At 41.1% G+C, this 26,108-nt stretch overlaps 1 protein-coding gene across 3 annotated transcripts in view; it reads right to left on the bottom strand.

The window, feature by feature from the left end:
• Positions 1-26,108, bottom strand: part of mbd2 (methyl-CpG binding domain protein 2) — a 78,965-nt gene that overhangs the window by 27,708 nt on the left and 25,149 nt on the right. For all 3 annotated transcript variants that reach the window (XM_036580719.1, XM_036580720.1, XM_036580718.1), the window contains exons 2-3: positions 17,584-17,743; positions 3,595-3,732 (exon numbers count right to left, since the gene is read on the bottom strand). In XM_036580719.1, coding sequence (XP_036436612.1) covers positions 3,595-3,732; positions 17,584-17,743 — 298 coding nt within the window. The remainder of the gene's footprint in view (positions 1-3,594; positions 3,733-17,583; positions 17,744-26,108) is intronic.

The raw sequence follows: 26,108 nt of genomic DNA, 5'->3' as shown, positions 1-26,108 counted from the left end.
AATTCCGGCTCCCTTATTATTCAAGGAAGGAAAAACAAAGCTTCCTCTCTACAGGAAGCCCACTTTTCCCAGATACGTCCTGGGTATGCAAATTAGTCACAGGCTTTTTGAGCTCTAGACAGGTAATTTCCTCACACCCTCCCATAACCTTCAACGGACATCAAACTAGCATTATTCCTCCTCATACATGTGCACCTCTCCTCCTATATCCACGTAAAGGTGCCTGAAGATGACTAAACCTATTAAAGGAATGCATTTTCCAAGACATTTTGTGTCCAAGGCAGGGTCAACTAGTTGCCTGCAACGTAATATCCGTGCAACTTAATGGTTAAACGAAGCAATTCACAAACAATAAAAGTTGCATGCAACACATTCACACTCCACTCATTCTCACTACAAAGTAATGACCAAGTTATTTATTTATTTACAGCATTTTTGAAAATGATTGTTTGAAATGAGCCTAGATGATGATGCCACGTTCTGAAGAGATTCAAATACAGATGTAAAACAAAGCCATTGAGGCCAGTGCATCTTCCATAAAGCTAACACCACATACCACCATATGAACATCACACTAACAGTGAAACATGGTGGTGGTAGTGTGATGGTCTGGGGCTGCTCTGCTTCTGCAGGACCTGGACGACTTGTGATAATTCATAGAGAACAGAATTCATGGTTCCTTTAGGAAAAACCTAAAGGAGAATGTCCACCCATCGGTTTGTCACCTAAAGCTCAAGCGCAGTTCGATTTTGCAGCAGGACGATGATCTAAAGCACACAAGCAAATCCACCTCCGAAAAATGAAATTAAGGTTTTTCGGGTGGCCGAGTCAAAGTCCTGACATTGAGAGGCTGTGGCAAGACCTTAAACGGGCAGTTCATGCTCGAAAACCTTCCAATGTAGTGATGGTTTCCTCCCAAAGTCCAAAGACATGCAGTCAGGCCGACTGGATATGCTAAACTGCCCCTAGGTGTGAGTGTGTGAGTGAATGCATATGTCTGTCTGTCTGCCCTGCGATAGACTGGCGACCTATCCAGGGTGTTTCCTGCCTTCCACCCATTGACCGCTGGGATAGGCTCCAGCTCCCCCCGTGACCCAGAAGGATAAGCAGCTTAGAAAATGTGTGTGTGTGAATTATGAATTAGCAATACTAGAAGATATCAGGTGAGGGGCAAATAATTTTTCACAGCAGCGTGCCACCATTTTTCCATCATCAACATATAAAATTGGCTATATTTGTGTGGTAGTCATGGCAACCCCTGGTTCCTATCAGCACCACTGTAAAGAAATCTGAGTTTCTCTACAGTGAACCATTAATATCAAACCACTCTGAATGGCTCTGTTTACTGAATCACATAGAAATGTTCAAAAAATCGTTTCATAGCAGCTTCGCGCTGCTCTCCGCCCAGAGCAGTGGCACATACTGACCTGAGTAAGTGATGGTTTTCTCTGTGGTAATAGGGTGCAGCAGTGAGCGAGTGAAGTGGAGGGGATGGGGGGGGGGCTTGGTCATTACTGCCCTGCTCACGGAGCACAGAGCAGTCAGGCAGCAAGCTTATTCCCAAACGCTAATGACTGCTGGAGCCTCCCCTTCAAACACGCACAGACAAAGCCCTCTCTCACCTCAGCTCCCACTGCGACTCCGCTTAACTGTTCCTCCGACAAATTTTCCTCCCCCTCTTTTTGTGATTACTGTCATCTTTTTGTCCTCACGTATAATAAAGAGAGAGGAAAAAAAGGGGAACACGCTTGTGTAATCACACTGGATCCTCCTTTTTGAAGAATAAAGTGTTTCACAACCCTATATCGAGCCAAAGTTCAAAGCAGACATGCCTTTCATTTGTGTGTTTACTGCAAGTGCCCAGCCCTGTAATAGGCAATGTTCCAGTCCATTACCATATAACAAAGGAGCGGAGGGTAAAACGAAAGGAGAACAGGCGGACTCTTCCGGAAGTTTCCTCATATTTTAAACCCACTCTCGCAAAGTTCATCTTCCTCTTTAATAAAATCACACGTGTCCCGAGCACAGGACTCCTGAGCCACACAGAAAATGTGGAAATGTGTGCATTTAGCACCCCCTTGTGGCCAAACTGGGACACGGCACCGTCTTCAGAGCTTGTGTCAAAGTGGAATTCTACCAATTGTTTTATTTACTTGTTTTAATTTTAGCACTAAAATGTAAACAAAGTCATTCAGAGTGGCTTTGTGTGAAACTGCTCACTGGAGAGAATCCTACTGTACTGATTTCAGTGGTGTGGTGGTGATTTTTTTTTTAAGTACAGTGGTGGTGATAGGAACCAGGGGTCACTATGTCTACAACACAAACATAGCTTTCTTTTGTGATTTGTTATCGGAGACGACCAGTAAACCTACACGTAGTTATGCTGATGATGCTAAATTTGTGGTAAATTTAGAAAAAAATTGTTTTCATCGGGGGCTTTTCTGCCATACAACGGCCTACGTGTACCTCTCTGCCGTAAATGGATCATAATCAAAATTATTATAAAATCATTAAAAAATCATCTCAAAATTATCATAAAACGTTGTCTCACACATCAGGTAGCACATTCATAACCCTTTATGTAAGAACCTTCTGTGAGGGAGCTTTCAGAAGCATTAAACTCGTCAGATGTTTGGTTCCTATCACCACCACTGTGAAGAATTCTGGCATATCTCACATCAAACTACTCTGAAGATGGATGGATGGATGGATGGTTGGATGGATGGATGGATAGATAGATAGATAGATAGATAGATAGATAGATAGATAGATAGATAGATAGATAGAAAGACAGAAAGATGGATGGATGGATCTATATATAGATGGATGGATGGATATATAAATAGATATATAGAAGGATGGATGGATATATAGATGGGTGGATGAACGGATAGATAGATAGATAGATAGATAGATAGATAGATAGATAGATAGATAGATAGATAGATAGATAGAAGGATGGATGGATGGATGGATGGATGGATAGATGGATAGATAGAAAGATAGAAAGATGGATGGATGGATCTATATATAGACGGATGGATGGATATATAAATAGATATATAGAAGGATGGATGGATATATAGATGGGTGGATGAACGGATAGATAGATAGATAGATAGATAGATAGATAGATAGATAGATAGATAGATAGATAGATAGATAGATAGGATGGATGGATAGATGGATGGATGGATGGATGGATGGATAGACAGAAGGATAGAAAGATGGATGGGTGGATCTATATATAGACGGATGGATGGATATATAAATAGATGTATAGAAGGATGGATGGGATTGATGGATAGATAGAAGGACAGAGATAGACAGATAGACAGATAGATAGATAGATAGATAGATAGACAGATAGATAGATGGATGGATGGATATATAGATGGATGGATGGATATATAGATGGATAGATAGATAGATGACTTTATCTGACCATTTAATGACGCAGTAATTAAACAATATCAGTGGAATTCCCCTTTAAGTACTCCTGAAGGCTCTTAAATGAAGGAGCCGCTTACAGCCTTAAGACGGGACGTAACAGCACTGAACCGGATTAAACCGGTCGAGATGGGACGGACTAACCTGCCGAGGTTGCTCCGTCGCTCTCTGTAAGTCTGTCTTGACTTTGTTGTTGGGATGGTTGACCACTTTGGTGACGGGCTGTTTGAAAATGGACGCTGTCTGTCGGATGGGCAGCGCCGTGTTGAGGTCAGGCTTGCCCTGCAGAGAGAGAAACAGAAGTTAGGTTCACTTTATATGCAATATGTTTTTTTCAGAGCTGTATGAAGCAGGGACTTGGCTACAGGGGGGCCTGGGAGGCCAAGCTACCCTCACTTAGAAGCCACCCCCCCTCCCCCCCACTTCAGATTCCTGACTGCTCAAAAATGTCCAAAATGTACAAAATTGTATAAATTACAGGATGAACGCTTTTATAATACAGGATGAACATAAATCATTTTCTTACACTTCAAACAAAATAAATATAACAAAAAAACTTTCCTTAGGTCATTGTTTTCAGTGGATGCTGTAACCATGGCAACGTTTCCATGGCTGCATACAGCTGTCAGTCGCACACCACCAATGTTTTACGCCAATAAGGCGTAAACACAGCATTACTCCCACTGTTAGTCCTGACTGTGCTAGTTACTATCGAAATACTCCAAAGTATTCATGTAATCCCACAATTATTTTGGTCAAAATAATACAGGGAGCACAATGAGCCTGGCTTCCAAGTGAGAAGACGTAGGCCACCCCAGACCACCCTAGACCACCCTATAGCTTTGCTCCTGATTCACTCAGTGGTGAAAAAACTCACGTTTCACATTTAAGCAAAAAATTGGATTTGTGCCTCTTGTATTGAGCGACTGTGGCTACTACTTAGCTAGGCCGGTAAGCCTTAAGGTTGACCGTTGTAAAGAAAATAGAGTTTAATACTATGAAAGAAAATTGCAGTCTTCAAACATTTGCCTTAGATATCTTTGACAAGTGCGACAAGAGGTAATGCTGAGGTTGATAAGCCAATTTACAGTATTCACTTATGTCATTTCAAGCATTTTGGCAGACACGTATCTTATAAGTTCATAAAAATCTAACGCGTGAGATTTTATACACACTAAAACCAAAACTCTTAAATAATAAATGCAATTTAGCCCACTTCAAATTTTCTGCTCCACCTTAAATGGTGCAGTAGTTACATTTAGGCGTCTTTTAAATAGAACAAATTTCAAAAAAAGAAGTTGGTGAATAAGAAGCCAAGATCATAGAAAAACTAGACGTCCAGTCTACCCCAATAAATGTATCCTCAATCAGGAAATACCTCAAACATTCGCTGATGTGGATGTTTAATGAGCGGCTACGAGCAGCACTGGAGCTGCTGGACTGTTAAACATGCCTCACTGGCTGATCTAATGCTGCGTCCCAAACCACACACGCTTTTATTTTACCTACTGCAGCAGAGTTAACGATTAACGCAGCGGGAAATCTCAGACATTTATGGCAATAAATCAAATAAATTTAAAGCAAAACGCTTGTGTGTATTGGTTAATAAGCTTTAAAAATGAGTTTTAAACTAAGTATTCCCAGAAAAAGGTGTTTTACTGCCTTTGTGAGATCAGCTTTATTCATAATAAAGGTCAGTAATCCTCTGGAAGAGGGCCAAGTGGCACTTACTATCCACAAGACAAGGCCTTAGACCAGGGGTCGGCAACATGCGGCTCTTTTACTGCCCTGTTGTGGCTCCACAGCTGAATTAGATTTGTAGGTAAAAATAAAATAATCCTCCTTTACAGTAAAGTAAAGCTCTGCTGATCGTTCAACACAGTTTAACAATAAATGGTCCTAAACTCTGGAGTTAATGTAGAACTGCTAATTCACCCTTTAACCCTGAAGGCTGGCGCACAGACTGCTGGTCACCATAGCAATGCAGACAACAGTCTCGCCTAGCTAGTAGCTAACGAAACGGCAAAGAGAGAGATTTAAGACCAACATCGATAATTTGGAGACGAATGGACTTGTTTGTATTTATAATCACTCCAGTTGGTTTACTGATACGTTTAATCTGCAATGAGAAACTCAAACACTAAAAAGTCATGAAGTTGTAGTCAGTTTCTTGTTTGCCAGCTTCTTGTTCAAATTCTCCCGTTCCACCTTAAATGGTGCAGCAGTTACATTCTGGCGCTTCAGGCACCATTTAAGGTGGAACGGAAAAATTCAAACAAGGAGCCTTGTAAAAAGTCAAACGTTGAGAGAAATTTGACAAGAAACTGTTTCACTTTTTAAGGAAAAGTTTCCTGCCAGAGATGTGAGAAAACTGGCTACAGCTGAGCTAAAGATCAAAGCAGAGCACAGTAAGGCCCAGTCCCATTTCACCCCTCGCCCCTACCACTTGGCCCTTAGCCCTCTGTTTTGCATGTTCATGTCTAGGGGTAGGGTGTCCTAATTTGTGTTGAGTTAGAGGGGTAAGGTGAAGTGTTGGGGCTACACAGCTCTCCAAACGGGGGTTTTTCAGAGACCCCAAACAGAGTGATATGAGAAAAAAAGAAAAACCAGCAAGATGGAGAACAAGAGACCAAAGAAACCCACAAATGTGAGAATTTTCTCTGTTAAAAATTACGATATCCACTGTATTATGTTAGTTTAATGTCGTTTCAGTGTATTATGGTCGTTTTCTTCATAACAAGCATAAAAATTGCTAATAGCATGCTAATGTCTCGGTAGCTAGCTAGCTAACTTTCCCATTCCATCTTAAATCAACCAGCAGTTCTGATGCCTGAAGTGCCAGAATGTAACTGCTGCACCATTTAAGGTGGAACGGGAAAACTCGAACAAGAAGCTGGCGAAAATCTGACTTCAGCTTCATATCACTGAAGAATTAGGGGGGTGATAATAAATAATTGCCCCCCTCTTTGAAGGCATATGATGCCCTAAATATAACTAAAGCCCAGCAGTGAGGAGCTGAACTTTACCATCCTCTGCTATCACTGAAGATGGGCAGGGTCGCCTACAGAGCAGCGCTAGTAGCTGTTAATGAAGCAATGTTTTGTTTTTTATTTGAGGGTCCCATTTTGTAGGGCAAGATTTCAACCACTACCCCTTGTAACTCAGTTCCAAAGGGTTAGGGTGACACTCGAAAAGAAGGGGTAGAGGTAAAAAGAAGAAATGAGACTGGGCCTATGTTTTCGTTTATATTATATATTTAGCCTATAGTAGCACATTAGCACAAACTGAGACATATTTACAGCCAAGATGGTAAAATGAACATAAAATGTTGAGGCTCCCAAGGTGGCTTGATTTTTCTTGAAAGGACAAAATGGCTCTTCATAACATTTGGGCTACCGACTCCTGCCTCAGACTGAAAAAGTGCTAGAACTGCTGGCTTAGATGGTTGTGCTACTCTGGACCGGCCTGCATTATTTTGACCAAAATAAATTACTTTTGTTGGTATACAGAAACACTCTGATTCAACCAAAACGCCCACAGACACTCATCTGGAGTTGTGATTGGCCAGGACGCTCACAGCTGGTTAGAGTGGTTACCGGTTAGACGTGTTGTTTGCATAATGCATCATTTGTGATGTCAGCCAAACGATAAGAATTAACAACGAGCACATTGTGCAGCCCGACTTATTTATTAAAACCACTCGTTTATGGTCTCCACTCAGCGGGTGAAAGTGAGGACTTACAACTACAAGCTTGCACAGCCCTTCTGGGTGATTGTGGCCACACACATCGAGAACACTTCTACATTTTATAGTTGCTATGGGCTTGGCTGCTCATGTGGGAGGGCATGCGTTTCATGCTTAAGCAGACATCCTGCAGCGAGAGGAGCTCTTTAAAAGTTAAACCGGCAAACCACTCATCTTTAGTCCGACGACCACCATTTACAAATATCAAAAACAGCCCTTGTGAGCAGTAAATGGATGGAGATCCCTGCGCTGAAAAAGAGAGAGAGCTCCCACCTCACCTAACAGGTTTAACTCGAATTTCATCCACAAACAGCCCTGTAAGCTTTACACTTTATTTATTCATGTCGAGGAAGCCGGTTTTTGAACCGTTTCCACTCACTAGTTTCTAGGTTTTCAAAGCCAAATGTATCCTGTGAAAGCTAGAAACCGGCCTTTTTTGAATGAAATACAGAAAAGACCTCACAGACCTCCATGGTTTTAGACAGTAATGAGACTTTACTTGTTCTGGGAAGCAATAAATAAAGTAATTCTTTACAGCTGGAGAAAAAAGAAATTATAATGGACTACGTTTTGAGGAACTGCCCCAACACTGATAATATGTGAAGGATTTCTATGACTTTTCTATGCTGGTCTGTGCTCTGTGATCACTATCAACTACAAGTCTCTTATCAAAACAAAACAGAAAGAGAAAGTGTGCTGCAGCCGTGAGGAATGACGGGTGGGTCGTACTTTAAATGTCACAAAGATAAGGCACATTCAGAGAGAAACTACAGTCAGTCAACATAACGCTATCAACAAGAAAAATATGTCAATGAGAAGTTTTATTATGGATGAAACATTAACTTTCAACAGTTCTGAGAGGACAGCATGACTTAAATGTTGAATGAGTGTCGTTCACTAAACGGTCACCACAGTGAAACAAGTCAAGACACACAGTAGCCACGTTTACATGCAGCCTAATGATCCATTAATAACCAGACTAATAGCTCAATCGGAAAAGAATACGTCCACGTGAACACCTTGATCGGAATAGACTAGTCCGATTGAGGCCATTCGGGAATACAGTTTCTATCTGACTGAACGAGGTTGGTTAACCTGTAAATAATCTGTTTAATAGAAGAATAGTAACCATGTAAACGCCTGTATCTGATTACATGCCCTATCGGAAAGTTTAAGCCCGTTCTGATCATGTTCGTCACATCATAGTGAAAGTTTATACCGTTCAACATGGCGGAGCAGAAACTGGTCTGCAGAGGAGACGAAGTTTATGCTCTGATCTTTAAAAGACGGCGGTGGGACGGACGTCCAGCTTATGTGTCTCAGAACACGACGTCTTCCTCTCGGCCTTCTTTAATAAGGACATGCGAAGGACGTTTTCCTGAGTCTGACATCATTTTAAAGCAGTTAAAAACACAAGCGCTGCTCACTGCTGCTCATCTCACTCTGACTGGACTCACGTGATGCTGGTTGTCATGGTAACGTCTACACTGAGTGGTTCTCTAGACATGCGCATTGGATCAGATTACTTGTAGTGAGCATGTAAACGGAGATTTTCATCAGATTGTTGAGTAGAGTGAGAATAAACACCTCAGTCTTCATCTATAATCGGAACGTATTGAATCGGATTGGCAAAAATTGTTGCATGTAAACAAAGACAGTGATTTATAACAGAAACACAGTATCAGGGAGGGTCGCTGATCTAGATGATAAGTGGGAAGGGATGACACAATATTATTGCTGAATTATCCACCCACAAGTGCACAGTGATGTAATGAAAAACTGGAAGAGATTTTAGAGATTTTTTAAAAGTGTAATGACATTTTAATGAGAAGAATTTTTCTTTTCAAAAAATATATATGATGTGATGAATCATACTTAATATGATCAGGAACATGAACTAGCAAAGTAAAAAAAAAAAGTCACTTTCCTCTTCAGGTTCACTGCAAAATTTAAATAAATGCAAACCCAATTCCAAAAAAGTTGGGACAGTGTGTAAAATGTGAATCAAAACAGAAAGCCGTCATTGGTAAATCCAGTTTGATCTGTATTCAAATGAAATCAGTACAAAGACATGGCATTTAAATGTTTTTATTTTTGTTTTTTTATCGTTGTTTTTTGTAAATCATTCTGAAATTGATGCGTGCAACACGTTCCAATCAAGTTGAGACAGGAGCAATTTAAAACTAGAAATGCTGTTAAATGTTCAGAAACACTTTAAAAGAGGTGACGTTATCATGCTGGGCTATACTTCGCCAAAAAACGCATCAGCAACAGCATCCAACACTAATCAATGAGCAACTGCAAGGACTTTAGGTATTTCACCTTCTACAGAGCGTAATATCACCAAAAGATTCAGGAAATCCAGAGAAATTTCCGCATGTAAAGGAAAAGGCTGAAAACCACAACTGAATGCCTGTGACCTTCGACCCCTCAGATGGCACTGCATTACAAACTGGCATGCTTCTGTGACTGATATCACTGCATGGGCTCAGGAATATTTTGTCGCTGCATCCAAAAATGCAAGTTAAGACTGTGCTATGCACGGTGCAAACCATACGTCAACAACGGCCAGAAACGCTGCCGACTTCTCTGGGCTCAAGCTCGTCTGAAATGGACTGATGCACAGTGGACACGTATATTGTGGTCTGACGAGTCAATTTTTCAGATTTTTTAAGGAAAAAATGGAGGTTGTGTTTTCTGCACCAAAGGAGTAGAACCATCTAGATTGTTACCAGTGTAAAGTTTAAAATCCAGAGTCTGTCATGATATGGGGGGGGCGGGGGTGTATTAGCGGGACACTTGCACATCTCTGAAAACATTAACATTAATTCAAGATTCAAGACTCTTTATTGTCATTGCAATAAAGGGTACAAGAAACTGGGTAGCAATCCTAACAAAAAACGTTTAAACTAGGAATAAAGCAAAAATATAGGCTAATGTACAATATATAATGCAAGACATTAAAAGAAAGACTATATAATTTAAAATGATAAAAAAAAAGATAAAAATAATTAAATAATAATAATTTATTCTAAATTATTTTCTAGTTGAATTTTCTATTATTAAGTAAAATAAGTAAAATAAAAAGGATGGCTATAAAAGAAAAAAAGAGTGCTAATTTCAACATGACAATGCCAAGAAACATTCTACATGTGTGTGTACAGTGTGTGTGAGGCAGTGTGTGTGTTTATATATATATATATATATATATATATATATATATATATAAACACACACTGCCTCAACTTTTTTGGTATTGGGTTTGTACAAAAAATGCAAAAATTAAAACTAAAACAAAAGGCAAACAAACAAAACATGAAGGTTATATTATGAATAATTGGCAGAACTGAAAACAATGCTGCTGTACTGCTGCATGTAACAGACACAGAGCTGAGCAGTGACTGACGCACAAGGTCCATAGCTCAATGCTAAAGCATGGCTCAGCATAACCACAAGAATGCAAACATACCCACAGCTCTGAGATTACATCCGCTGAGCGCTTTGCTCACATTACCATCATTTTACTAGGCAGGCACTCATTCACCCATGCTAATAATGCTCATCCTTCATTTTGTGCCATTAAAGTGGGAGCTAAAGGGCTGAGCTGTAAACATCAACACTGACATTACAAAATAGTTTGAGAAAATATATAACAGGCCTAACTGTGACACTAGATTGGTTACCGCTGTATAACCAGCATTATTAATGACGTTCATGTTAACTTATTCACTAAACTAACTGACAAAGGATGATGAAAACTAACTTTCTGCTTAACTACCAGTGGGCAGCTCAGAAAACGCTCAGCAAAAGGCCAGTGGGCCGCCAGCTGGCCAACAGTGGCCGGCTATTCTTGTGCTATCTGGCGTCTTTCTGCTTTATCCTGACAAGCAGGCCACTCTTCAGAGTGTGTTCACTGGAATGACGGATTTTGTAGCTGCGCAAGACCTTTTATTTGATATGAACTGTCCTAGAAATACAGCTATTTTATTAAGTAAACTCAAGTAAAGTTCAAGTATATTTCCCAAGTACACTTTATGCAGTAAGTACACTATAAGTGTACCATTTAAATACTTTTTGGGACTTAATTGGCCCACGTTTTAGTTCATAAAAGGTGTAAAAGTAGTCATTTTGAGAGCACAACTAGTTTACATCAGTTTTATTTTGTACTTCAACTATACTGTGAAATACACAACAAGTGAACTTACAGGTACCAGTTATGTACTTCTAGTCCACTTTTTAGTTTATGAAAGTATATTTTATATTACATATTTTGTATTTTATATTTATGTTATATAAGTATACTTATATAAGTACAGGCCACAAATATGTACAAGCATATGGAAAAGTATGTAGTCGCTGTCCAATGAAAACCATGTATCTCCATTTTTGTTGATTTTCAGTTTTCTGTATCATTTCAACACACCAGCTGTCCTTTACATTGTGTGAAAATTTCATGATGAACGGACCAATAGAAATGCTCTAAAATCAACTGGAACGAAAGCTCTTTACATTGACTTACATTGAAAGGTACGAGTGTTTTTGCCCTCTCCTGTAAAGTTTTTGGAGATACTTGTTTTTAACTGGACAGCGACAATATACAAGTATGCATGTACACAAGTATATGTATAAGTACAAGTATAGGCCAAATAAACTTTTCTGCATACTTGTCAGCATAAGCAAAGTACACTTATATAAAATTTTGTCTAGAATATCTTTGATAAGGGCATAAAAAGTAAACTGAGAGCGAACTCACTTATATTTAGATTAAACAAAGTATACTAATAGCACATTTGAATAAACACGTTTTCGTTTAAGGGTAGAGGCTTCTGTTTTCAGCTTGGCTCATTTTGCGTTGATACGTCGTCTTTAATGTGTAGCTTTTACATTAGTATGTTCCATCAAGAACTAAAGGAATCCTTCAGTCAAAAACGCTAGTGTTGCTAACAATGAATCAAATAGAGTCATGCTTGTTGGTGGCAAAGCAGCTTCCATTCACTGTTAGTCATGTTAGCACGTTTGGTTGAGCTATTCCTTTGATATAGACTTACAGCACTGTAATTACAGTAGTGAAAGAAAAAGCAACACTTGAGACTTGACAGTCAGTGTCCATCTTGGCAACGACACCAGGCAGTTATTTCCAGACATACAAGACTGGACTCCTCTCTCTTTGAACAGGGAGAGACCAAAATACTCCAAACTGAAGGTCAAATGAACCGTTTAAAAATATATTTGAAATCATTGATGAAATTTGAGAAAAGCCTCATAAATAGTTTGTAGCGTTTAGCTCAGTAGCACAAAAAATGTGTTTTCGGGTTGTTATGGCTATTGCGTTTGCGCAGATTTCCAAAACGGGGGGGGGGTGGGGGGGTGGGGGGGTTCTCTGCTCATGGCGTAATCAGCAAGTTGATTGGCTCTTTTTCTTAATGGGTGGGACTTTCTCCATAAACACACGCCACGTTATGCGTTACAAGATTTCAACCAGTGACCAGTCTCCTCCTTTATGGTGTCTCTGGTTATGATATAGCTAGGCTACGTAACTCTGTGTCTGCTGTGTCTGATCCACTCATACCAGCACAACACACACTAACACGCCACCACCACGTCAGTGTTACTGCAGTGCTGAGAATGACCCACCACCCAAATAGCACCTGCTCTGTGAGGGTCTATGGGGGTCCTGACCACTGAAGAACAGGGTAACAAAGTATGCAGAGAAACAGATGGACTACAGTCTGTAACTGTAGAACTACAAAGTGCACCTATACAGTAAGTGGAGCTGATAAAATGGACAATGAGCGTAGAAACAAGGAGGTGGTCAGAATGTTATGCCTGATCTGTGTGTGTACGAATGGACCAAAATTACTTGGACAAAAAGTCTGGTTCCATTGACTTACATTAAAAGTGGATTATGTTTTTTCCTTCTCCTGTAAATTTACCATTTTGGAGATATGAGGTTTTACTCCATCAGTGACGATAAGGCAATAGCAGTGACAATTATAAATATATAGATATATATCCATCTTGACACTTTTTTTTATATATTGCTTACATACTGATTGTGTATTGCTTATATATACTTACATATATATAATACGTAGGGCCGATACGCATGACCCCACGTCCTGACATTGTATGTAAACCTATCTGTGTGTGCGCTTGTCTTAGAGTGTCAGAGAGAGCCAAGTCGGCCGAGATTGTATCTTAAGAATGTGTAACATTACACATGACCACACCTCTTCAGGCTCGATCGCTCACTGACACACACTCGCACACTCACAGACACGTGCGTTGCTCCTCTTTAAAGGGAACTCTTGAGCTATATTAAGAATGATTTGCAAAATTGTCATTCAGCACCAATCACTGCCATACCTGCCATCAATAACCACGCTAATGCAACTCAAGTCTGTCCGTCTGATAATGTGTTACATTTGGAATGATATAAAAATAACTAGGCCTGTATAGATGAGTGCGCTAGGCAGCGCCTCTGGGACTGTACAAGACGTTTCCTTCCGAGCGAGTCTCTGAAACTTTAATAACTGTCTCCTCCACACTCATCTCGGTCAGAGGAGTGGCTGCTGTTCTCAGGCAGAGTCGGCTTTGCTGGCTTTAGTAGATAAGCGCTTTGTTTGTTTCTCTGTTGAATCGGCTGGCTGGCTAGTCGAGTTAAATGAATCACAGCCTGACTTGAATTTAACGGAAGTCTAGTCCATCCAGGACCTCCTGAAAGAGACGTCACCAGGCCGGACTCTGGACTGGACGTTCTGACTCTTTTCCCTGGAACTGGTTACGTGACCGGTGCACTTAAAATAGCTGTGAAATAAATAAGCGCTGTCTCGAGAGGCGTCCAAAACAACGGCACATTTTTATCCCCCCCCCGCCCTCGTGCACCCCTACCTAGGATTAGTCAGCCAAAACAGGGGTGTAGGCTGTACTAGGGGTGTAATGATGTAGCCTAATGATATACAGATTTCATATAGATATACAGTGTGGATTTTGCAATGCTTGTTGTCTTTAAACTCAAGTACATTGATCAGGTATACCATAATGACCACCTCCTTGTTTCTACACTCATTGTCCATTTTATCAGCTCCACTTACTATATAGGTGCACTTTGTAGTTCTACAGTTACAGACTGTAGTCCATCTGTTTCTCTGCATACTTTGTTACCCTGTTCTTCAGTGGTCAGGACCCCCATGGACCCCCATAGAGCAGGTACTATTTGGGTGGTGGATCATTCTCAGCGCTGCAGTAACACTGACGTGGTGGTGGTGTGTTAGTATGTGTTGCGCTGGTCTGAGTGGATCAGGCACAGCAGTGCTGCTGGACTTTTTAAACACCTCAGTGTCACTGCTGGACTGAGAATAGTCCACCAACCAAAAATATCCAGCCAACAGCGTCCTGTGGGCAGCGTCCTGTGACCACTGATGAAGGACTAGAGGATGACCAACACATACTGTGCAGCAGCAGATGAGCTATCGTCTCTGACTTTACATCTACAAGGTGGACAGACAAGGTAGGAGTGTCTAATAGAGTGGACAGTGAGTGGACACAGTGTTTAAAAACTCCAGCAGCACTGCTGTGTCTGATCCACTCGCACCAGCGCAACACACACTAACACACCACCACCAGAACAGGGTAAAAGGGGGCTAACAAAGTATCAGAGAAACAGATGGACTACAGTCTGTAACTGTAGAACTACAAAGTGCACCTATATAGTAAGTGGAGCTGATAAAATGGACAATGAGCGTAGAAACAAGGAGGTGGTCATAATGTTATGCCTGATCGGTGTATATATGTACACACACACACACACACACACACACACATACACACGCACACACTTGCAAACTTATGAATAAACAAGCGCACACATGCGCGCACACACACAGGCCTCGTGTCCAGCCAGAATGTCCAAAGGCCTTCTGCAGAACTTCTGCAGAGCTTTCCACCAACTACTGACCACAGACTTACTGGGAAGCATTACACAAGTGTTACACAATCTCTACAGCAGCAACCATGAAACTTACAGGAACAAGAGACGGATCAGCCAAGCATGAGGCTGTGAAGCAGGTTGCAGGTTAAAAAACAAAAGCACCCCCCCCCCGCCACCCCCCCCCCGCCACGCCACAATTTACACTCATGTTCACTCATTTCACTGTGAACAGAGCAACGCTGTGTACGAGCGCTCATCCACAGGTTTCTGGAAACTTCCAATATGCTGTTTTCCTGTTTTTGGTTCTCTCTCTGTCTATGCGCCTGGTCCAGCACGGCACAGGCGAGTTCTTCTGTTATCTGCTCGGTCAGGGTGACACGATGATTAGGGCGGACTATAACATGTAAACAAGCACGCACACGGCGTACGCATGCGCAGTTACTATAGAAGTGCACAGTATTTGTGGGTAACACTGTGACAGCGTATTCCTGACTTTAACAACAAAACAAGTTACCGTCATCTGAGCCGGGCAGCCACATAGATACTTCTAATACTGATGTACGATCATTTGTCAACAATATAGATCATTTGTTAATCATTATCGTCATGATACTGTCTAGGGATTGTTCAGAACCTCTGAATATTAAAATAGTCATGAACGTCCAAGAGTCGAAGGGTAAATTAGAATTTTTGACGCTTGATATTTCTGAGCTTGCCACTTCACCAGAGGGCGGCGCAGAGCCTGCGTAGTACATTGTGGTCAGGGCGTGTCTGTCCAGCCCAAAGAAAGGAGCATGGGTCTAGTAATGTTAGAGGAGAAAACAGAAGCTTAGTTTTTTGTGTTTTTCTTAAAGACTTTAGTTTGACTGCAAATTTGGTATGCCAACTACTCTTTGTGGTCTAGGTCTCGCTTTGTAATGGAACAGCAATAGTAAGATGCTGAGTGATGCCACTGAGTGTGTTCACATGCACTCAATAATCCGATCATAGTCGTATTTTTGTGTAGGTATCGGATTATTCAAACAGTCATGTAAACAGCAAACTCTGATTTCCTAGATCGGAGTAAGGTCTAGAAATCTGATAAAGAGAGCTGGATTTTAGCTCCATAATCAGATTTCTCAGTGCATGTGAACTCTTACTCTGATTTCTTTCAGATTTCTCAGTACATGTGAACTCTTACTCTGATTTCTTTCAGATTTCTCAGTGCATGTAAACTCTTACTCTGATTTCTTTCAGATTTCTCAGTCTGCGCATGTGCGAAAACAGATGGCGGTACCGCAAATAAGCGAGCAGTGTAGCCGCAAGACGCAACAACATGCTTGACGAAATGAAGGATTTAAATATTCTTCATCTTCTAGATGATGTCTGTTCATATTTTCAGGTAAAGTGGCGCCATGTTTAAAAAAAAGCCGCAGCATGAAGTTTTACATTACGTTTACGTCACGTCTTCTTCTGTGAGTTTATTGGCTGGTTGTAAAGCAGAAATCTGAACGGATATGAGGCGTGGTCATCATTTGAATATCTTTAAAATAATGCGTTACAATCAAATTTGAAACTGACCTAATGATACTGATACCTGAGGCCTCTAACCAATCACAGCATTTTTACTGTGTACTGTGAGCATCCAGAACAATCACATTTAAACCAAGGTATTAATGTAATCCAACAAAAGTAAGTTACTTTGGTCAAATTGATGCAGATCAGTCTTTAACTATGCCACATTATTAATTGATTCAACGTTGCGTTTTTAACACAATAGTCGCAACAGTAATATGCAACAGTATAAACGCACTACTGGTATGGTAATGAGTAAAATCTTGCTGATAGAATAGCTACATTAGACACACAAACACCTATAAAATGCCGCATAGTCTCCCAAAATGCCGGGACTTGGCCTATCATAACATTCATGCCCAATCTTTTCTGTTGTTATCATTTTTTACCGCCTGATTTCCGAGCCTCTGCGACCGTCCGTGCCCTCTGCACGTTTATTTCCGGATCAAGTGATGGAAAACTTTTAATTTGGAAAAATTAAATACGACTATTTATTCTTGTATTTTTGTTTTTTTCATTTTATGATTAGTTTGTGAAACTGTAAAAAGTTATTTCTTGATTTTTCCACAGAACCAAAAACGATTTTCGCACATTTTCCCCTTTTTCAAAAGAATTTGAAATGAAAATCGAATGACCAAAAAACACACGGACCGATAATCAACAGCGAATCTCAATTTCAAACGTATCTGGCCCTCAAAAAGACGCTGTTTCAGTGTGGATGGAAAACCAAAGTGTGTTTTGAAAAGTATCCGTATTAACATGAACAAGGCTGGAGACTTCAGAAGGCTCCAAGATCATCAACCATCTTCATCTTGCTTACAAGAACTTTCCATCCATTCTGCTATTACTGAACTTAACTCATGCACAGTTGTTGTTCCTTAGAGTTCTAGGTGTCTTTTGGTACCTTGGACAGGCTGAGGTTCTCGCTGCGAAGCCTCTGTTTGTTTTTTTGCACTTTGCTGGGCATCATCTTTCCCGTGCGGAAGTCGAAGCATGCTAGGTCGACCGAGTTGCCGAGGTAACGGGACAGCTGGGGTTTGCTTCTGAACTTCTTCCCCGTGGGGCTGGAGGTAAACAAATAAACAACAGCGTGAGAGATAGTCAACAAAGACAAGTCACTGCTCGTTGTGAGTGAAGAGAACAGATACAGAGCCAATTTTACAGAACACCACTCATTTACACTGGTCAGGCATAACATAATGACCATCTCCTTGTTTCCACACTCATTGTCCATTTTATCAGCTCCACTTACTATATAGGTGCACTTTGTAGTTCTACAGTTACAGACTGTAGTCCATCTGTTTCTCTGATACTTTGTTAGCCCCCTTTTACCCTGTTCTTTAGTGGTCAGGCCCCCCATGGACCCTCACAGAGCAGGTACTATTTGGGTGGTGGGTCATTCTCAGCCCTGCAGTAACACTGACATGGTGGTGGTATGTTAGTGTGTGTTGCGCTGGTACGAGTGGATCAGACACAGCAGTGCTGCTGGAGTTCTTAAACACTGTGTCCACTCACTGTCCACTCTATTAGACGCTCCTACCTTGTCAGTCCACCTTGGAGATGTAAAGTCAGAGACGATAGCTCATCTGCTGCTGCACAGTTTGTGTTGGTCATCCTCTAGTCCTTCATCAGTGGTCACAGGATATTTTTGGTTGGTGGACTATTCTCAGTCCAGCAGTGACACTGAGGTGTTTAAAAACTCTAGCAGCACTGCTGAGTCTGATCCACTCAGACCAGCACAACACACACTAACACACCACCACCACATCAGTGTTACTGCATGGCTGAGAATGATCCACCACCCAAATAGTACCTGCTCTGTGAGGGTCCATGGGGGTCCTGACCACTGAAGAACAGGGTAAAAGGGGGCTAACAAAGTATGCAGAGAAACAGATGGACTACCCCACTAAATTCCCCACTAAACAGCCAGTCAGATCACGGCCTCACCTGGAACAGGCAGGCTTGTACAGCTAATTACCTCCAGGTTTGCTCTGTATGACTCATGGGTCTTTAATATTAGAGCTACATATAAAGTAACGCTCATAGGTCAAACATGCCCTTAAGACAGTTTACGCGGGTTGCTAACAAGCCTTGACATTGTGCTCTGAGATTGACAATACTGAGGGAATGATGTGAGCACATGATTCAGCACAGGCCTTCTTCCCCAAGCAGGCCGATGCTGAAAAAGAGATCAACATCACAAGCCAAGTGTTTTATTGCTTTTGTAGCTGTTTTGCAAAGTAAAGAAAAAACGTAAAGCAAAGTTTTAATGCTGCCAATTTCCTCCGCCAAAAAAAGTAAATGGAGGGATGGGTTCATTCAGGGGGGCTGCAGTGTGTTAACAGACCTAGTAACTGAGGCCAAAGTCAATTCACTTGAATATTGAACCCGTCGCCATACAAAAATGGTCTTATCCATTCGTGCATCTGGTTAAAACAAACCAATGGTTTTATCTGTTGACAAATGACGTCAGAATGAGGCGCGCAGGAAAACGTCTGCGAAGCGTGAATTCGAGGCAAAGCGAGGCCGCAGCTTCACTCCCTCACGGAAAACTCAGTTCTTATGGGTCGATTTTGACCCCTCTGTACCTGAGATGGTCTGTAAAGTTTGTAGGGAAAAGCCTAACAAGGCAGATAAAAGTGGTTCTTTTTTACTGGAACTTTTAAGCTACGATCACTTTACAAGCCTCGTTGCTCAAATCCGATTTTTTGTTCAAATCTGATCTCTCTGACTTGACGGGGTAAGTGATTCACATCTGTCATTAACGTGAACGAACCGGCGTCCTGAAATGACCCGCATGAGCACGTCCTACTCAGTAACGTCACGTGAATGAATCACGTGCATCATCAGCACTCTCAGAAATAAAGGTACTAAACTGTCACTGGGGCAGTACCTCTTGTCACTGGTGTTGGACCCTCAAGGGTTCATCTCAGTACCTTTAGTCAGGGAGCATAACTGAACCATAATCCACTGAAATGATATGTTCTAAGCTGTACTGACTCCACACACCCCGTCTCGTCTCCAGGCTTTTATTTTACTGTTCTGTTTTAAAACATTCGGTTATGAAAAGGTACAAATACGAACTTTTCACCTGGAAAAACTTATTTAAGGTTCACAATCAGACCTTAAAACCACTGTTGAACCTTTGAGGGAACATTTACACTGTTTGTACCTTGACGACTGAAAAATGTACCTCACAGAACCTTTATTTCTAACAGTGTAACCAGTCACTCCTCCCTCCTCACCACCACTTCCTAGCGTGATCTGTGTAAAATCTTGCACAACAGTGTTCACTCTGTCCTAACAAGCTCTCTGAGATGCTTCCCTAGCATTAGGCTAAACACTGTAATCCACTGATGGCCACGGTCACGCGGTAGCAAACTCCACATGCACACGCTGGACCTTGGACACACCGCGGCACTAGGTAATTACAGCTAATCCCCATATAAGACTGTACTGGATCCTGGATCGGGCCGACACTTTGCACACAAGTGGATTCATTAGCATAAAAAGGTGAAAAATCACACGCGTTTGGCAATGAAGTACACTTGTATGAAATTGAACAAATAATCAGTTAAAAATATTAATTAAAAGTAAATTATGGAACCCAAACTTAGTTAACACACCCACTTAGCATGCACAGTATCCCTGAGAGTCTCAAGGCCGAAGCTTGGCTTTAACGGCTGCTAAGTTAGCCTAGTCACTACTGTTAAAAAGCAGCTGTAACGCATTAAAAAGCATTAGTAACACTAAAGGCTCAAGCTCTGATATCAGGTATCAGCATACAGTGCTGCACTAAATAAAAATGAAAAATAAGTGAACCCAGGAGTTCCCAAAACTGGAGCTCAAAAATGATTAATATACAGAGAAAATGGGGCTCCTAACAACCACCTGGAAGAGCTGGTCGACCCCAAAACTGCCCCATCAGATAAACAGCACTCAAAGCTCTCATCTCTGAGAGAGAGGAGAAAATCAAGCTGCTTCAGATCTGAAAACATCCACAGGTGTTTCTGTCCATCCTTCCACTGTGAGAAGACGACTCAGCGCTGTGGGTCTGAAAGGATGTGTAGCTGATCAAGAAGAACCTCACTGAGAAAAGGAGACGGACACATCAAACAAAGAAGATGAACGATGGACTGACCACCCCAGAGTCCAGACCTCAACACCACTGAATGTGTTTGATTATTTCAGAAAATGATCAACCAGCTTCTAAGACTGAACATTGGAGGTGTGTCTGCAGATGTCCTTGAGACGAACGGAAGCTGTAATAAAGGTAAAAAGTGGACACACTAAGGCCCAGTCCCATTCCACACTGCTTTTTGAATAAGGCACATGGCAGGGCAGCCAATCAGAACAGAGGTCATGTACATTTACATTTATATCAGCCTTAAAGGTACAGTAACAAAAACAGCCTGTTTAATTCTGAGGGATAAAGAGAGGCTGGAAAATGCAAACGTACCCATGAATTATGACCAGTGGAAAAAATAAAATGCGAGAGAAGTGAAACGAATAAATATTTGTGTTTGTATTGATAAATGACGCATATTTTCAGGTGCTTTTGAGGTCTACTGATTAATTTTCCGTGTCACACCAGCTTAAATTTTTTTTAAAACGAAGTACTCATCTTATGAAAGGTTGTTGCCCGACAGATGAGGACAAGGCTGAGGTCGTGCCCACTGAGAAAACCTGGCGCGGTGCACTGCCGTACAGAAAGTGGAAGGGTAGAGGTGCAGAGGCAGTGCGGTTGACACTAGACGAGCTTGTGCAGCGAGTTTCTCAGCTAAGGACGAGAAGTGTGACCCCGTTATGTAATCTATTTGTTTTCAGTGAAGCCAGTTACAGTACATCTGCCTGTTCCTCACAGGATCAGCTAAACATCTGGACCATGCAACGCTGCCATTGTTTCTGACCACAGGGCCATGCACATCTACTGATTATGGCATTCCGAAAGCTATAGTTCGGCTCCTGACCCACATCTACGGTACGCTCTGACCGCCCACTCAGACCAGCCAGGCCTTCTTATGACCACATCAAGCTTCAAAGAGCTTCACTGCCTGCCTCAGACTTACATGAGTGTTTCTTTTTTTTTTTTTACCTTAAATTTGCATTAATCTCTAATGACTGTATGCAAATTTTTAATGCAAAGTCTAGGACACAGCATGAACACGTGCGGACCTTACAGACAGACGCTGTACGGCGCCCGCTGGACGGATGTGGTGCACGAATTGAAGTTTTTCAGGCACCTTCATCCGGAACAGCAGCGGCAGGCGAACTCGTTGTCGGTTTCAGTTCAGATAAGCACACAGAGAACAGCAGCCACAGCGAAACAGTGCAGAAATAGCAGTTAACACAGCGGCTAGATGCCTATCAGGCTGCACGGCTGTGTGCGTGTGCAGCCTAATGCTCTCCAGATGCTGCCTAAGCGCGCTCCAGGCTGGTAAGGCTTCATTTACGCAGCATTGAAAACGAGTTGTAGCTACTAAGCTCAGCAGACACAAGTAGCCTATTGATAACAAAGCCAGTAGGAATTGCGCTTTAAAAGATACACTGCTGTCAGATCAAAACCTCGTATCTCCAAAATGGTAACTTTACAGGAGAAGGAAAAAACATACTTTACTTTTAATGGAAGTCAATGGAACCAGAGTTTTTTCCAAGTCATTTTGGGTCGTTTCTTTTGGTCCATTCATCATGAAATTTACACACAATGTAAAGAGCAACAGGCGTTTTCACATAATGTCAAAAACTGAAAAACAACAAAAATGGATAAGCTGGTCACCGGTAGAGCGGCGCTGCGCTGCGCTAACGCATGCTGCTGTGCATGGACCGTTCTATCAAATTAGTTCAAACTGTAGTCCCACAGTTAAAACCCTACTAAAAAGGGCTATTAAGCATTCAGACCTCCGATATTTATAAGGATTATATTTAAACTCAAGGCATTAACAGAGACAGTAATAAGCTAAATATATACCAAGTCATCATTTATAGGGTACTTTCTATTGGGCGGTGTCTGTCCCAAACCCAAACCCCTACATTTACACGCTTTTTACATAACGCTTACATAGTCCTGCATTTTTTTTCAATGTTGTTATTTTGAAGATATTTTTGAATTGTTTAAAAGTGAAGTTGAAATATTTATATTTATCATGAGTTGAATTTTTAAATAAAAAAAGAGTTTTAGTCTGTAGGCGGAGCCTTATTTTAACCGCACCCCCTGCATTTTAGAGCAGGACGTGAGGCTGCATCCCTGTCCCCCGTGGCCACATGGTAAGCAGTTCTGAAGGAAATGTGTCCCCAAGTCTGAAAATCAGCGTGGGACGTTAAGAATTCTCACTACTGAAACACATTTTCTGTAATTAAGTAAACTTTTTTGCGTTTTAATAAAACGATGAGGGTTTTATGTGTGCGCAACTGTTCAAATCTGCGTTTGTTGGTCGTACTGGCTGCGCTTTGAGTTCTGATCCAAATTAGCTAAACAAGTCACTACCGAAACAGTCACAACTGAAACATCTGGTAAAGTTCGGTAGTGTTATGATTGATTTGTTAGTGACAAAAAGGAATGTTCAGTTATTTGTTTTAATATAATAAGCATAATTAAGGTACAGGGTCACTCAAAGCAAAAGAACTAAAGTCTGAAGTGTGTTTTCAACTCTGACTTCGAACCTGTTCAGTAGAATGACCCCTATAGGGCCTGACTGAACGGATGTCAAGTCTCAAGGTTTAAGAGTGAAACATGAACGCAAGTTTTCACATTCTCCAAATAAAGTTCACAATCTTTTATCAAACGCTACTGCTTTTCCGTCACCTCCATACACCGGTCAGGCTGAACATAATGACCACCTCCTTGTTTCCACACTCATTGTCCATTTTATCAGCTCCACTTACTATATAGGTGCACTTTGTAGTTCTACAGTTACAGACTGTAGTCCATCTGTTTCTCTGATACTTTGTTAGCCCCCTTTTACCCTGTTCTTCAGTGGTCAGGACCCCCATGGACCCTCACAGAGCAGGTACTATTTGGGTGGTGGGTCATTCTCAGCACTGCAGTAACACTGACGTGGTGGTGGTGTGTTAGTGTGTGTTGCGCTGGTACGAGAGGATCAGACACAGCAGGTTCCATTGACTTTACTTTTAAATCAATGGAACCAGACATTTTACCAAGTCGTTTTGGGTCGTTTCTTTTAGTCCATTCAACATGAAATTTACAAACAATGTAAAGGGCTACAGGCGTTTTCAAAATATGTCAAAAACTGAAAAACGTCAAAAAAAGGTTTTCTTCCGACAGCAGCGATATGTTTTTTTTTTTTGTATGAGTTCTCGTTGAATTCAAGGCGATCCTAGTATTACACAACAAATGAAACAGTACAGAGCGTCCTCCGGCCTTTTTCCACCATCTCCTCTGATTATCATCCATTTTGGCTGATAACACTGTCACCATGCCAACGTCTGCATGGCTTCACACCACCTTCGGTCACGTATCGCTATGTTTCCAAAGCAAACAGCACAGTTTTACTGCTAGAGAGAACGGCAGGAGAGCTACGAATATGCTGCATCATTATGCAAAGTGCAGACTAATAAAGACTGACACACAAGGAGGCACATTTGAATCTTTTTCGTCAATCATGTACTGCGTCTGTGTCGCCAGACTTTTTTTCTGCTGACAAAAGAATAAAAACTGAAATAAAAGTTACAAGACGAGCATTTCCTTGGTGTGGCTGGACCTGGGTCAGAAATGACTGAGCAACAGTCAAATCGACAGGCTTAAGGTTAGCCCACATGTGCATGAGTCAGAGATGAGTAAAAACAGAACGAGAAAGAGAGAAAGAGAGAGAAAACCACACACACAGCCGTGTGCACACATGCATACACACACACACACACACACACACACACATTCAGTGTCAGGACACGGCACAAAAGTTCGTTTCACCTTATAGGACAAGTAACTGTACGTAATAGTAATGTGCCCCATATATTATATATTTATATATTCACAATACTGTACAAAAGTCTTTTTTTCAGTACGCATATTGAAAAGCATGTATGTGCTTGAAAATACACAATATATTATTTGAATAGATGCAAATTAACACTTAAAGCAACTAAACCGGTCATTTGATCAGGGGGGCCCAAAGTTTTGCATGCGACTGTACATATATGTACCTATATGTTATGTTACTATGTACTACATATACACACACACAAGTACTACATATACATACACACTTACATACACATATACAGTTTTATATATATATATATATATATATATATACACACACATCTGGGCCATATTACTATTATACAGTTGTATTATATACACGCACATATATAAATGAATAAGTATACCTGTCCATAATAGTGCTATGTGTATATATATATATATATATATATATATATATATATATATATATATATAGATAGATAGATATATACATATATATATATATATATATATACATACACACACACACACACACACACACACATTTCCTATACTGCATGAAAGTGCCTGCATATAATAGACTATATATATATATACATATATATATATATATATATATATAGTCTATTATATGTAGGCACATATATATATATATATATATATATATAAATTTTATATATAGATATTTATATATAACAAGAGCCCTAAACCCAACCATGATTGTAACCTCAGTAATCATAAATAAACAGTTCAGGTCTCTCAGATTTAAAAAATAAAACACAGAATGGAACTTTTACAAAATTCTTTGTACGAAGTCAGCAGCATTTATTTGGCCCTGTGGGTTAAACCTGTTTCTCCCTGGTTTTCCTACACAGCCAGAAAATACCTGAAAGCAAACACACACACACACAGTATGTTCCTCCAGGGAGTAAACACATATGCACACACAGACCTATCACGCTGCGCCACGCACCAACAAACAGGCCCGCCGCAATCGAGCGCAGGCAGAAGTCGAGCTGTTTTGACTGCACTCTGTGGCCCCCCTCGGTGTGGGAAAGCACTGATGTAAGCAGGAGCGCAGGGCACAATTCCTCTCCCAGCAGTGCATGACCATATGGGCGCTGTGTGAAACCTGAAAGCGGACCCACGAAAATTCACAGACTACTCGAACAAACTCTGGACCAAACTCAAACTCGAAGGTTTGGAGTAAAAATCATTTTTATATTTTATGTCATTTGGCAGACGCTCTTATCCAGAGCGACTTTCAGTTTGATCATTTTACACAGGTAGGTGAAGGCAGTGTTAGGAGTCTTGCCCAAGGACTCTTATTGGGATAGTGTAGTGGAGTTACCCACTACACTACACCAACCACTACGAAATCAAATGCACACAAATTTCTAGCACCTAGTTTACATATCGCTGCTGTCGGGAGAAAACCTCGTATCTCCATTTCTGTCGTTTTTTGCTTTTTGACATAATTTGAAAAT

This window comes from Colossoma macropomum, unplaced genomic scaffold (assembly GCF_904425465.1).
Source record: "Colossoma macropomum unplaced genomic scaffold, Colossoma_macropomum, whole genome shotgun sequence".
NCBI classification, from domain to species: domain Eukaryota; kingdom Metazoa; phylum Chordata; class Actinopteri; order Characiformes; family Serrasalmidae; genus Colossoma; species Colossoma macropomum.
Note: the sequence above shows the minus strand (reverse complement) of the source record. Positions and strands in the feature narration are given on the sequence as shown.